Source organism: Onychostruthus taczanowskii, unplaced genomic scaffold (assembly GCF_017590055.1).
Source record: "Onychostruthus taczanowskii isolate IOZ18803 unplaced genomic scaffold, ASM1759005v1 scaffold5, whole genome shotgun sequence".
Lineage (NCBI taxonomy): Eukaryota > Metazoa > Chordata > Aves > Passeriformes > Passeridae > Onychostruthus > Onychostruthus taczanowskii.
In genome coordinates, this window is record NW_024502568.1 from 2,038,498 (window position 1) to 2,053,909 (window position 15,412).

Consider the following 15,412-nt stretch of genomic DNA (forward strand, 5'->3'; position numbering starts at 1 on the left):
TCTGCCTCCTTAACACTAAATTTCCCAATTTTATTTATTGCAGATTTCACAATTTAAAAGATATATGCCAGATGTGCTTTCCAGCTGTAAACCTTGGACCAGTTACATCTCTAATCACAGCCACTCACAGAGCCTCTCAGTATATTTCTTAACAGAACCAAAAAATGTTAAAAATACACAGAAGGCAGAAAAAATTGGATAGAATTACTGCCATTCCAGTGGAATTTCAACACTTTTGCCAAGCTATAGATGAGTTCAGAGTTTAGAACAAAGGCCATACCACCAAAACTGTCTACTGTATTACAATGATTGAATTCGACTTAAAACTATAAAATTTAGCCAAGGGAGATGGTCAATAAAATTTACTGAACAAATTTATCGTGCGTGGCAGAAGCTGCCTACTGCTATTGGCAGCTTCATCCAGACTCAGGTGGCTTACAGGAGGAAAATCTTGTACTCCTGTGTGCTTTTTACTCACAGCTGGGAGTGGGTTGTTCATGTCTAATTCACCTCAGAAAATGTAGCAACAAATAAAAGAGTTGCTGTGGAATTGTGTGTGAGACCCTCAGTACTGGAAATGGATTTCAGTTCATCTGTAGAAGATTGAGGTTTATGCTCCCTGAAAATGGGTGGAGTTCTACAGCTCTATGCAAGTGAAGAACGGGAGAATTTGTTCTTTATCTTCTTGAGTACTGTATTCTACTCAAGTAACTGGTGTCCTCGAGTTGAAGTGCAGAAGACAATTAAAAAACCAAAACATTTCAGCCATGCAAATTTTTGCAGTCACAAGAAGTAACCATGAAAAGTTTCCATCTCTCAGACTAAGGAATGGCAGTTGTAAACTTAAAACTGAATTTTTAAAGTTCATTAGGTTTCAAAGTTCATAAACCCAGATTTTCCACACAGTACTTAAATGTTAGGAAGAAATTGTAATTATTTGCCAAGGCCAAAAGTTTCACATTTTACTTATTGCTTATTTATTTCTGATTTAAGACAAACTATTCCTGTTTCCTTGAAATGTGTTTTAATAAGTATTGTATTGTCTTCTGCCTAAAAAGATAAGCATCTAATACCCTCTGAAATCAGTCCCTGTACCCCCCTGCTTCCTGTCCTTTGCACTGCTCTGTAATCCTCTCCTTTTGCCTTGACAGTTGCTCACACTCAGCATTTCAGTTTATTTACATCAGGGTGAAAAAGTTTACACTTTTCCAGCGTTAATTTGATCTTATTTCTTCCCTGCAGATCAGATCCTCAAAAATTTGCACAGCTGCTGCTGCAAGTGGTGTCTCTGAAGTCAGCCAATCTGTGCAGTGTGAGTACCAGCCCTCTGCAGGGCTGGCACCTCTGCATTTCACTGGGCACACTGTTTTCCCTCCCTCCCTATTTCATCTCAACTCCTGGTCCTCATTCACTATCAAATACTCTGCTGTTGACAACTCAAAACATTTCCTGCTTTCACTGAATTCTCTGCTGTAATGACAAAAAGAATTCCTGTGGATCCAGACAGATCTTGGCTTTAAGAGAAATCAAACACATATTTTCTTTGTTATTATATTAGGACTGAACTGAATCACAGGGTTTAGAAGGACATCTCTACTATCCTGGCCTTGGCTTAAAGACTTGAAAAAAACTCTTGGTCAACTGCTGTGATGCCTGAAAAATTTTTATATTACCCTCTTCTTTCTATCCTGAAAGTATTAGCCTCAGTTTCTAGGTGCTTCAATTGTTTTTTGCTTTTAAGTTAGAGATTCCTTTTGAGATTTCAAATGATATGTGCCTGTCTCTTCAGTTATGTAGTACAGAAGCTAAATACAGGAGTTATATTGAGGGTGGACACCACAATAACACCAACAAATGCTGAAGATTTTATTTCCAATGTATGACAATATATTGAGTTTCTGTTTGAAGGTATTGAGAATTTTACTGCCAGCTTTAGAGTCACATCAGACCTTTAATGCATAATGATACACTGCATGTGAAAAGACTCCTAAAAATGAATCTGATAGAACTTTTGAAACAAAGCTGTTGGTCACTGCCAGAATAAAACTCTACATTTCCTAAGTCTGATGCAGACATCTGTTGAGGTAGAAATATTTTCATTGTTCTGTAGGAACCAGTTGTTCAGGACAAGCTAAATCTGTGTATGTTTTCCCCTTTGTTTAATCATATTTCTTGTTATGTTTCCATTTAGAAAATGCTGCATGTCCAAAAATAGCCACCCTAACGCCCAGCTCATGTAAATTTTAGAAGTAAGATTTATGAAATCATATTGTCCAGGTGTTTTATTATATTATCTCAAAATTGCATTGTTTTCCACTGTAGATTATATCTTTATTCTTACCTTATTCTATTATGTTTGGATATGAAAAATAACACTAGATTCCCCAAAATAAGTCATTGGGCAGTAGTGGCTGATGTGTTGCTTTCATACATTTTTATGATGTTCCTATAGTAAACATAATTTAATAAAGCCAAAACACACTAAATAAATAATTGCATCTAGAAAAGCAATAAAACCAAATAAAATTAGTACTTTCATAAGTGGAAAAGGTACTTCAATTACTGCTACAAGCAACAGCACACCATAAAATGTGTAGAATAATTTCCCTTATGCATATTTCTAGTATGTAATAATTTGATTGAAAATATGAGGAAACACACAGGAGGTTCAAAATTGTGAAAGGTATACAGTTTTCAGCAAAAGATGTGTAATAACAGTGCATGGGAGCCAACAGCACTTTAAGTACCTGTGGTAGCCAGGTTTTTATTCCATACACTCTTCTGCACTTCATTTATCAACCACATGTTTAATTTAATTTACTGGTTTGTTTGTCCAAAACCAACTTTTTTGAGCAGACAGGGGAAAAAAAACCCCTAATTCTACAATTTCTTCTCTCATTAGGATTGGATATTGTCTTGGCAGTGTTAACCTGGAACTGTGCCACCAACTTCTTTCTGGAACAGTTGCGTGACTTTAACAACTGGTGTTATAGGTGGGATGGAGGGTAGGGCAGAAGAGGAAGAGACAATGAATGACTGGCCATTCACCCTTCTCTTTCTGTCTTGAGTCTTCCTCTAGGAGACCATTGGGATTTCTAGGGCTACAACATCCTTTTATAAAAAATTGCATCATTGTTCTAAAATAATATTGAAATTATTATTTCAAGTAGGATTCTATTCCAATGTGGCATTCCTAGATACAGTATTTATCTTGTACATCTGTTTTCTCATCTTGGGATCATACACTTTGCCAAAATATAAATTAGGAAGAGTTATGATTTTCCAGTGTATCTTCTGGCAAATGCAAAATGATTCCTCTTCCAGTTTAATTTTAGTTTATTCCAGTCACAGGGCTTCCCATTGGCAACTATTCAAAAGACTTCACTTATAGGAACATTTTTCTTATTAAGCAATCTGCAAGGTCTATCATGTGAATATGTAAAAGAAACTGAAGTATGTGTATATATAGTTTGGTTTTTATTGGGTTTGTCTAGTATATAAATGTGTTAGAAATTAACTAGAAGGGTTGGGGTTTTGATCATAATTATTCTGAATTTTATTTCATAATTACCAGGAATGTCAATTTCGCTCCTGCCAGGCTTAGCTAGCTTGTTTCTTTGCAGCCTCAAGGATGTTTACTGTGAGCAATGTCAGACTTGAAAGTTCTTGAAGTTTTAACTAAAACTACTCTCATCCAAATTTGTAATTAGGTATGAAGAAAACAAGCAAATAATAACCTCTTAAATTTAACTTCTCTGTAAAAACAACTGATGCCAACTTGCACTTAGAGACTGCTGCAATCTCACTGTTCCATGACCACACATGTTATCATGAAGATGACAAACCCAATGAGAATTTTTAGTTTACTATCAAAAAAAAGCAGAAAAGGTCTGACTTCCCAGTTCATTTCAGTCTTAAATATTTTAGAGACTATTGCAGCAGACATTCCCCTTTGAATTCAGCGTCTATATAATCACATGTAATGTGGTTTTTGTTTGAGATATGATACAGAAAGACTTGTACAAAGGGGAAAAAAACCTGTAGATGAAATTGAATTTTCAGCTCCGAGATTTCTGGATTTAACATGCATATGTCCCAAATTGTGCACATGGCAGTGGGGTTGGAACTAGATGATCTTTAAGGTCCCTTCTAAAGCCATTCTATGAAATTCCAGTCAGAGTTTCACAGTATTTTTAGTAACTCTGGTTTTCTGCAGTACCACTTGAAAATGAAACTCCACCTTCACTGGCACGCCCTGCACTCGTGAGTGAACGGCTCAGGTCAGCGAGGATAAAACCCTGCCAGTTCTGCAGGTGTTTGCTGGTGCAATTGCCAGTGCATGGCAAACTGCATCCTGTGGCCCGGCCGTGCCTGCTGCTGGGTGGACATGTGGTGCCCAGGGATGCTGCAGAAGTGCCAATGGGAAAGGTACAGAGTCAAGAGGTGCTGCTGATGTTTGACCCAGCCCCTAGGAATTGCACTTCTTGCCAAGTTATTCCACAGCACCAAGCAAGCAGCCTTGCCCCGCTGCCATGAAGGAGCTCTTCTTAGCAAGCACACTCTGGAACTACCATTATTTTTCTCTCCCTTTCTCTTGCAAAAGCCAAACTTGACTCTTTGGCTTTTTTCCTTTAATGTTTGAGAAACATCCTGTTTTGTAGCCACAGTCAGTAAAAAGCTCCACAGAAAAAAATGCAGATACTGTCCAGATGGCACAGCTCAGGAGCATCCAGTGTCACTGCTGAGCACACTCCATCAGAAAGTGTTGAGACAGGACTCCCCAGGCCAACTGATTGGGCTTGTTTCCACAGGAAGAGATTGTTGGCTGTCTGTATGCATGCCCAGAAGGGTGGAAACTGCATGCTGAGTGCAGACTAAGGGAAAGGGGGTCCATCATCTCCTCTGCATATTTCCTTCTCAAAGCATCTGGTTTTTACCCCTGTGGAGGGGATGGGATATGGATGGCAGCTTGGCCACCACTGAAGGGTCAGTGAGTGAGGTGAAAGTGAGTATGTGCTGAAGCAAAGATCCTACATTTTGGTGGATGGGCTGCAACTCCCTTGCCTGGGCCACCAGGGACACTGGAGAAAGCACATGGTGGCAGTGGGGTCAGGCAGGAGAAAACTCACTGTAGCTTCAGAGAGAAAAGGATCTGACAGTCCTGTTTTTAAATCTACATTGGAAAATCCCTCCCTTTAAAATATGTGGCCTTACTTGTGCTAAAATCAGTACTGCTCCTGAGGGCCTCAGATAGACTTAATGCTCAAACCCTTCTGAACTTCAGTGGGATGACTTCCTCATTAAGATTGTACCATAACTCAGAAGTCAGAAAAATATTTTTTTTAAGAGCTTCAAGTGTTTACCAATGTCAGTGGCTTGATTGCTAGCAGAAAGCCAGAGATTCCCCTGTAACAGAGAAGCTTCAGAAATTACTTCTGCAGAAATTCTGAAGCTAGATCTGCAAAATGACTTATCCTCTAGAAATTCATCTACTGGCCAGTAAGAGTGCTGAAATGTCAAGAGAGACATTCATTGCTAAAGCTAAGAAATATGACATTGGAAAATATGGAGAGTAGTAATTATGTCTTTTAGTGGCATTATCAGATAAAAAGGGCAGGATTTTTCCCATTAAGATGCCTATTTTTTACTCCCTATAGCATAAAATGCTACACTCCCTGAAACGAATATCTACAACAATTTGTGAAGACTCTTTCACCATTGCATCCAAATTTTGGAATTGAGTCTTACAGAAGTTATTATTACAGAGCCAGGGACAAAGATGATTTGATAAGTCCCACTGAATGAGTTTTGGGGGAAGATCATCTTCACCTTTGCTAATGATCTATTGCTTTTACAGTTGCAGTTATTCCTAGATTCTAAACCAACACTGCTGGAAATCAGGCTGATTCCTTCTTATCATTAAAAAAAACCCCAATGAAGTAATTAAAAGTTTTCACTTCACTGGTGATACTTTTGTTACTCCAAATGTGTCATCACACAAAAATCATCTGCTATGGGATTTTGTAGATATACAAGTCTTGACACTTAATGCTCAACAAGAAATTTTATGTATTTATACAAATTATTCCTTCTTGGGAGTAAAGATAGCAACTTCAATCTGAACGGGGAAGCAGGCATAACTCAGTAGCTTTAAGTATGCTGAGTTCCAAGTCTCAACCTGAATGTGCAAATGATATTTATGTCCTATGGACATCTCATATCCTATGGAGAAACTGAAAAAAAATAGATATACTCTATTCCACAGAGAGGGTATTCAAGAGGCTGGTCAGTGTAGGAATAGCAGAAGCCAGCTCTTGTGGACTGTGACACTTACATAGATGTTTCTGAAGAACTAAGCCCAGGGGATAATTTGTAATACAAGAGATATATACCTGATTCAAAGTGTGATATTTATATGATATAGCAGAGTGCACACGTCAGTGGCAGAATCAGAAGATTCCCTGCAGCCTGTCGTATCTGAGCAGATATTCCTCCCCTTAAAATTTAGTGTGAAAATTATGAAGTCCACAACAATTTTGCATAAGTAAAGATTTGAAGGTTTGATCCAACCTGAAGTCACATCCTTTCCATAGGTTGTAGTGAATCACACAGGAGCTCCTCAGATTGATGGTTTCAACCTTCACGAAAAGACACTAAAGCCTTTTCATTTAGATGATGTTCTGTAGCTGACACTCTTGGGCTATGACAGCTAATCTCTATGAGGCAATGAAAGCCTTACCAGAAAATTTGGTAGAGGAAACAGAAGATTTATCTCTACCAACTAAAAGGGCTAAGTACTTAAGGCTAGAGCAGAACAGCCCTTAGAGAGAAGAGTTTGTGGGCCCCCAGAATTTTCCTTTTCGTAATGACTCTCTGTGCTGCTTGCATGCTATAAAAATCATCCCTTTTTGCATTTCAGCATCTCTATTTCCTTTGATCTGTACACATTTCTCATTGATGCTAATAGAGAATGACACAGATGGGGAATATTTTTGCAACAGGGGGAACATAGAATTGTTATACTGGCTAAATCAAAAGCAATATGACTTAAGCAGAGTAGTTAAAAGGCTTTACTCAAAGCTGTGCAATTGAACTTGGTATTAGGCTTCCTCTCTTTGTTTGTTGTTTTGTTTTAATTTTCATTGAGATTATGTCCATATTTTATCCAGGTTATTGTGTTCTTGTAAAATTATACTGCAACCCACTCTAGCACGTTAACAACAAAAGAAATTCTCTAGCTTATTATAAACATCTTTCAAGAAACCAAAAGCATATGTCCTCTGGAAATAATTTTGCTGGTATTTAGGCTATTACAAAAAATTTCCCAAAACACTGGAATTATTTTGTAATGTTCCTTTACACTCTAACTTGCTAGCTTAGGTTTTGTAGAATATTCTCCTGGTGCCCCAATATAGTCTCCTCCTTGGGTTGCACAGGAAAAACTCAGAAGTAGCCCAGAAACTCAGCAATTTGTGTTTGTCTTTGCAGTAGCGATTACGTGGTAAGTGTGCCATCAGTGAAAAAAGACCTAGTGTAGACACCAGCTGTGCAATCATTAGTTGGAAAGAAAAGGTTATTTTATCCTGCAGAGATTTGGCAGGATGATGACAATTTTTTTGCTCCAAAGCAGATGGAAATTTTAAAATCTGAGAATTTTTTGAGAATTAAAATGAGGATACAAGTTTACTAAAAATTTAAAAAAAAAAAAAGTTTCATTTAGATGTGTTTGATATGTCTTTTTCTTTGTATTTTCTGTATTTTTCATCTTTCTTTAAACTTCTTTAACTTCAATTAGTTTCATTTTCCTCACTGGAAAAAAAAAAAAGTAGTTTAGAAGCAGAAAGTATGGATTATTTTTTCCTGAGACAAAACATAGATAACTGTGTTGTAGAAACAAGTTACAAGGCAAGAGGAACAGACTTGGGAAACTGCTCTGGGAAGTGCCCAGCTCAGCTTCTGAATGTGCCTTATAGACTGACTTTGGCTTTGTTTACTTTGTCCCTTAATGCACTTTAGTGCTACGTGAGCCCATATTTGTTGCATCACTTTTTAGCTTAAAACTAACTCATGCCCATAGGCTGTGCACTGTCTGGGGGCTGCTGCATCTCTCCAGGTGCACTCTGAGATGAAATACAAAAGCGAAGAGAGCAACATATGGAAACAGCTGCCTGACCGAATTCCAGCAGCAAGGCATCAAAACAGTTTGTTATCTGCATGCAGCATGTGGATCCTCAGTCGGCATAGGGGAGACAAAGCTGATTTTGTTGTTTGAAAAGGCTTTACTCCTGCTCACCTCCAAAGTGTTTGGACCTTGACTGGTGTTGTGTAGGAGGAAGGGAAGAGCAACAGCTATTTGAGGGCTATCCTTGGAATTATTTCAGAAAGAGAAAGTATCTGGAAACAGACTTCCTTCAAGTTCAGTGTGTGTTGATGTGCTTTAATGACCTGCAGGAAGCATCTGAGTGCTTTAACTGGTGAGAGCTTTTCCTAAGAGGGCTGAAGACTGCCTGATTACTGCTGTGCCCGGGCACTGGGATTTACTCCAGGTGCACGGCAAAGGGCGGCTGTCACCCCTGGTGCCAAGTATTCTCATCTGTGTCCTTGTCCTCTTAGCATAGCTTTGGCCTGCCACGTGTCAACATAAGGCCTTTTTCTTGGAGTTTTAAAACTCTGCCTCTTCTTCTGTCAGCCTGACTGGTATGACAAAGTCCGGCCAAGTGGTGATCCCAGCAGGATCAGTAGAGGAACAACGAGCTCCATACCCAAGCAGTAAAATTGCCTAAGATATTAGCTGAGCTGTTCTCAAGTCACCTGGCATTATGCCCAGGTATCCAGGGTTGTAAAAAGTAGAAGTTATTTACTGACAATTGGTGGGAAGGCTCCCAATTCTAAGCTCACCTGAAAGTGAAACCATCACATGGCATTTGAGTTATTCCAGTGGCATAATTTTAGGCACCCACCTTAGCCTAATATGGAAAGTTGGTCTCTCTGGGATCCCTCTATTGCCAGAGAAGGAAGAAAGGATTCCCAAAAGGCAACTCAGAGCAGTAGTCTGAATTACCAGGAGCATCAGGCTCTGACTCTAACTCATCCCTCTTCCTATTGCCTACACAGAGAAGAGAGCAGACCACAGCAGCTACAGGCATCTGAAGTGAGTTGGTATAAAACTCTGTCACTCTATTACCACTGGATGTCTTCTCCAGGCACTGCTTTGTTACAAAAGCAGAGAAACATCCCACCATCCATCTGATTCATCTGGCATGTATCTGCAAGGGTATTTTTCAAACAGAAACTTGTTTGGGAAACCCAAGAGAAACCATCATATGAAGGTTTTTTCCTTAGTATGAGCCATATCGATCCATCTTATTCCTGCAATTCAAGGCACTTCTGACTTACACCAATGAAGTGCAGAATAAGGCTCCCCATTTCTCACTTGAAAAGTTTTAAAAGAAGTGTGAACAGTACAGTTATGATTTTGTCAGTAACTGGTATTTTTTCCAAAACACCAGCTGCTAGAGGCACGTGAGAATGAATAGCAGGTTTCATTTAAGGACAGGCCAAGTTTGTAAACATGACAACTGTTAGAAAGCTGGAAAACATGATCCAGTGTAACATAATGCTCAAAATGAAAAGAACCAAGATAATTCATCACTTGAAAAATTATTACTTAAAAAAAAGGACCCGTATGATTTTTTAAGGCAATTTATAACATCTAAACCTACAGTTCTGGAAACATTACAGCATTTGTATTGAGAGAGTATACAGCAAATTATGTCATAGAAAATTACTCACCAGGATCAATTTTCTTTGAGGTTTCAAGAGCTTGGGCTTCGGGAAGTTATTGGCAATTGGAGCTACAAAAATAAATATTAAGGGATCATTTCATATTATTATCATTCACTGTCATTTTTAGTATATGTATTAGCAATCTATAAATTATATATTAATAGCAAATTAGAAGCAAAATGTACTTATATATATGTTTAACCATATTTCAGGTATTTTACAAGGAAACATAATGAATGTTTTGAATTAGAAAAATTCATAAGATTAAAGAATCTGATATGCAAGACATGCTGTTTGTATGCAAACACTAGAGCAATTTACCTCCTGGGAACTGATCATTTGTGACCTAACGTGCAGCAAATCTTCAGGTCCTTTCCCTCTTCTCTCCCACTGGCTTAGCACTGGCAGCGTAGCTCAGAAAGTGCACCTAAGAGTTTGTGAGACTGACCCTGGGGTTGCAAATCCTCTTGGAAAATTACATCCCCAAGAGGCTGGTCTTTTTCTGCTCAGTTTGCTTGACTTCCCAAGTACACGGGCAGTTTTAAAGAGTGCAGTGTGCTGGCTTCCCTCAGAATACTCCCAACAAGTAATTTCCACTTGCCTAACTTTAGTCTTCTCTTTGAGCAGGGTGAATACTGCTGCAGAGGTTTGTCTCTTTCCTCTAGCTAGTGGCAGCTGAGACCTCCTGCTTGGACTCACTGAGTAGCATCTCAGAATGCCTAAAGCTGCAGGGAAGTGACAGCCTGTCCCACAGCAGGTACAGGGCATTTCTTCCCCCCCAGATGGGAGCAAGAACATGCAGAAACAGTGGCAAAGTGCAGGATTCCTGATGTCCCACCCTGCTGCCCCTCCATGGTTGTGCTCAGGATTTGAAATATTTCTGTGTCTCTATTTTCATACCTTTTGCTGGGATGGCTGGTGGCTGCTCCAGTTTCTCTTTCTCCTTCTTTTTCTTTACCTTCTTGGGCTGTAGAGGAGACATGCTTGTCACACTGGTAACTGTCTCTCCAGAGCTGCAAAGCACAGGCCCAAAAGTGAGGGAAAAATGAAGGCAGTGGAGGGAAAGAAAGTTTGTCCCTGTGAGTTCATGCAAACACATCACTTTCCACTTGTGGGAGTCCGTGCCCAAAAACCTGGAATGTGATCTGGGTATAAAATTATAAACCTCTTATGGGGGTTGGAAATGCTCTGGGTTTTGCATTCTTTCAGCCATACAGTATGGCTGAGAAACTCAAAGAGTCTCACTCATCCTGGCATAGCAAATGCAAACTCTCAGGTTTAAACAAGACACATTTCATAGTACCTATTCCTTAAAAGCATGTATGACCCCACTGCTGCACCTACGGTGAACTTCTGCCCACCTGCCCTCAAGGGTCAGAGGCTCAGACAGATTACAATAGTTAAATTAGCTCCCATGAGAAGTGTATGGAAAAGCAAAATCTGGGATGCAGATTCTGGGCTAAGACTGGCTGAGGGACTAGGACAGCATGCAGCATGTCTTCAGGCAGCTCAAAAACCCACATCTGCAAAATCTGGCTTCTTCAAGGGGGCCAGTGTGCCCAGGGAATATAAAACAAGAAGCTGTGCTCCACTCTCTAACTCAGACATTCCCCAGTACATCTGCGCTGAAAAGGTGCTCTTAGCTCTGAGGGAAGAATACAAGTTATGCTGTAAACAGACTCCTATCTGCTGGATTTTTTACACTTATCACCTCCAAAAGGCTGAAATCAAACCCTGCTTTGAACATTCAGGCTCAGATCTGCAGTCAGGCTGCAGTGCCTGTCACTGTGGGTCACGGAGCTGTGGTAACTGACTCTGCAAGGGCTCCCTGCTTCCAGATAAAGGGGAATAAAATTGTCCTGGCTCAAGTGGTAATGAAAGGAAACTTAACTCACAGCTGGGATGCGAGGAGAGTGTAAACCATTCAGTTATGATGACTACAGTGATGGAGGTGACTCGGTAAGCAGTGGTTGCTCAGCTGCATCTGCCCCTGGGCTCACCCTGGGGAAGGCTAGGGCAGTGTGGTTGTGGGGACCTTTCTCTCAAAAGTATATTGATAGTAGTTTTATCTAACCACTACATGTATTTTTGGTTAAAACAATGCTTGCTTATTTCAAATACAACACATACTTGTAAGCTTTAAAACACAATGTACAGAGCTCCATTATTAAGCTTAGAACTTCCTAATATCTTGCTAGATATGCTTTTCTGCAACTTAGGAAGTCATTCTAGCCAAGCATTAATACACAGACCATTGTTCTATTTGTCCTCACTTTTCTACTTCTTACATAATTTTTCTTCTGACCAATCTTATAGCTACTAGCTCTAATCACAGTTCTATTGTCTCTAATACTTGTCTTTTGCAGCTTTCCCAACACCCTCTAATTTTATAGATTCCCACAATATGCTGGGAGCTCCACCATGTCACGGAACACAACCAGGGTCTCCATAGTCGTAACACTGATAATACTTATTTCACTGAATTTTAAATAATTTCTCCTAAGGTCTCCAGATTCTTTTGCATAATGAAACATTCTCTTTATATTAACTGAATAAAATATTCTTTATATTAATGGAATCAAATATTCAGGGCAAAAGACTTAATGAAAATTAAGATGTCTCAGCTATTGCCCACACAAGAACAACAAAATTACAGACACATTTGACACAGTTGTAAATTCAAATGATTGTCACTACCACTGGTAAAATCACTCTGGATTTATACTTGTGTGAATTGCAAAAAATACTCTGGTTTGCTGGTTTTCCTGAGTTCTATTTCATGTACTCAGTCAAAAACATAGATTTGCTGCCAAACTTTCTAAAAAGTGTTTAAAAAATAAAATATGTTCATGATTTACAAATAAATCATATTTTATGTAAACTGAGGGCTGGAGTGAAACAATTTCTAAGTCTGCATGCTCTACTATAAACCTAGCCAAAACCAGCCATTTGTTTCTATACCAAAATCAAGATTAAATGGTTTAAAACCAGCAGAAAATGAAACTCTTCTGCCTGGCTTCTTTGTACAAACAGCAAACTACCAAGAAGAAAGACTACCAAAAAGGAGGTGCAAATGCTTTTTTTAAAATGTTTTTGGTTTTAATAATACAAGGTCATTAAGGCAGATGTGTAGCCTAAAGATGCTGTTGTTATGACATAACTTCTTTAAGCACAATATATGAAAAAGCTTGGTGTCAATTCATTGCATTAGTCATTATTCCTGCTTTGCCAAGAAAAGTGAAGCTACAAAGAAATGTTTTTGAGACTTGCAGATTTCTTTCGAATGCCAGGGCCACACAGGGTTAAGCAATTCTGGGAGATACAATAACTATACTTGCTGTCACAGAAATGAGCTCCTCAAACCAAACAAGGAGGCTCAGAAAAGACTCCTTGGCCCCAAAACACTGCCTCTTTGTGAGCTTGTCTTGTTCTATGTCTAAAAGGAAAGTTAGTTTTTCATCACCAGCTCCTTCTTCAGCCCCCAGGCTTCTATTTCAACAAAGTCATGTTGTGCATTTCTTGAAGGATCTAATGAGTTTTTAAAGAGCAAGAATAATATAGGTGCTTGGGGAAGTAACCTGTGGAAGATGTGTAATAATCATGGAATGGGGCAGCAGTTGCCCTGAAGGTCATGGCTGTTGCAAGACCTGGAAAACTACTGAATTTTGGCTTTGCTATCCTTATTAGAGTCTAGGATGTGCAACTCTTCTTGTTGTCATCTAAGTCAGCTATTTTCTCTCGTCAAAGGTCTGCAGGGGGGTGACAAAAAATTCACTTGAGTGAACTGGGTAAGCTACTTGGATATTTTCCAGGTAGGAGAGCTGTGTGAAAAGGTGCCAGGGATACCTGGATTCTTGTTTCTGGTTCTGTGCAGCAGAATATGCTCCTGTAATGTGAGATTGGCACTGTGGAACCAAGGTGTTGAGATGGACAGCTTTCTGAGGAAAACACTTTCTTTACCTCCAATTATTTATCTCCAGAAGGGCAGTAACTGAAGGACTAGAGAGTTCAGGCCAACACAAATATGAAAGACAGAAAAAAATGTTCCTGCTTTCAAAGCTTCACCTCCTGAGGGTTTCTGGATCTGAAAACTGCCAAAACCAAGGAAAATAATATGAAGAAGTGTATTTAAAGAAAATACCAGAAAACAGAATTAGGTGGTTTGGAAACTAAAAATAACTGTACTATTTTATTTAGGTTGTTATTTTTAAAATGTGGCAAAGAAATGAGTTTTGGTCAACTCATTTTTTTCCTTAATTTGTTATTGGTCAAGTAGCAAACCAAAACCTAAACATTTGCTTTGCTACGCTCAGGAAATCTGGATTTAATTTTCTTTTCTACCACGGCCATTTTGCAAGACCTGGGGCAAATCACTTAGCCCACTGTGCTTTAGATTCCAATTAAAAGCAAAAACATCATTGTGATGTCAAGACATAAAATATTTTAAGATGCTTAGGTATTACTGCAGTGGGAATACAGACTTTTCTTAGACACCAGACTATTAATGTAATTTTGAAAGTGGATTCTACTCTGTGTTTGAAATATCACTAAGGGAGTTGGAGTTGAGCTTCTCTAATCAAGGCTGAATTTTGCACAGTAGTAATTTTTAATGACAAGAATCTCATGCAATTAGTTAATCATTTTGGCCTAATGGATATTTAGACAGTAGATTTTGGGTCTAAGTGTGTTGAATTAAGTTCCAAGACAAGGAATCTGCAGGTGAAGAGCAACGAGTTCGAAGGCAGTGATGGTTTGTGTTTTGAGCAGAGGGTGGAAAATAAATGGCACCAAGTGTAAAACATAATTATGATGCTGGTAATGCTTTCATAGGTATTTAATTTCAAAGCCCCAAAGTCAGTGCACTTTAGGCATGCATTTGTGTGATCGAGGATCTCATTAGCATAACTTGTCACACTGAAATACATGAAACCATGTTTTTATCCATACAGAGTCATGCATTTCTTTCACTTCTAGAGAATCTGTTTTATGGTGAAGAAATCACATTGGCTTGTTTTCTCCCTAAGTTTGGTGTTTGCAGCAGTGTCACTGCTATATCATCTATTCCCAGAGAGCCAGGGTTGGTAGTGTGTGTTTTTATCTGACTGCCATACTCCATTGTTTGAGTTGGGTCTCATTTTTCTTCTCTTTTTATGTTCCCTACCAGTATACTTTGATTTCCTCCCCCTCCTCATTCTTTTTTGTTTGTTTGTCTTTTGTAATTCAAATTCTGTCCCAGCAGTTAATAAAGTAGGGGGAAAGCGAAAACATCCAGGAAAAAATGAAAACTGCTGAGCTGTCTCTAAATATTTGGGTGGTGCAATGGCTGGTCAAGGTCACAGAACAAAGATCTGTCCATAAATAACGTGAAAGTTTTGATTTGTACTGGCCTCTCCTGAACCCTGTGCTGCTTTGTTTTGATTTCACTTCCATCTGAGTGCCAGTTAGACTAAATACCACGACAATTCCATGAGAATGCACTAAAAATCACACTGTTGGAGGATCTTGGGTGTGCTATACTTGGCATTGAATCCCATAGTGCCTAAAGAGACTATGAGAAACAGTATGTGATACCAAGAGGTATTGGATTTAAGCTGCAAGGCTAGAAACACATGGTTTCTGTCACTGA

At 39.0% G+C, this 15,412-nt stretch overlaps 1 protein-coding gene across 1 annotated transcript in view; it reads right to left on the reverse strand.

Annotated features, from left to right (window-relative positions):
• VSTM4 (V-set and transmembrane domain containing 4) overlaps window positions 1–15,412 on the reverse strand; it is a 31,713-nt gene that overhangs the window by 2,825 nt on the left and 13,476 nt on the right. The window contains exons 6-7 of the mRNA XM_041415571.1: window positions 10,687–10,799; window positions 9,793–9,854 (exon numbers count right to left, since the gene is read on the reverse strand). Of these exons, the coding sequence (XP_041271505.1) occupies window positions 9,793–9,854; window positions 10,687–10,799 (175 nt within the window). The remainder of the gene's footprint in view (window positions 1–9,792; window positions 9,855–10,686; window positions 10,800–15,412) is intronic.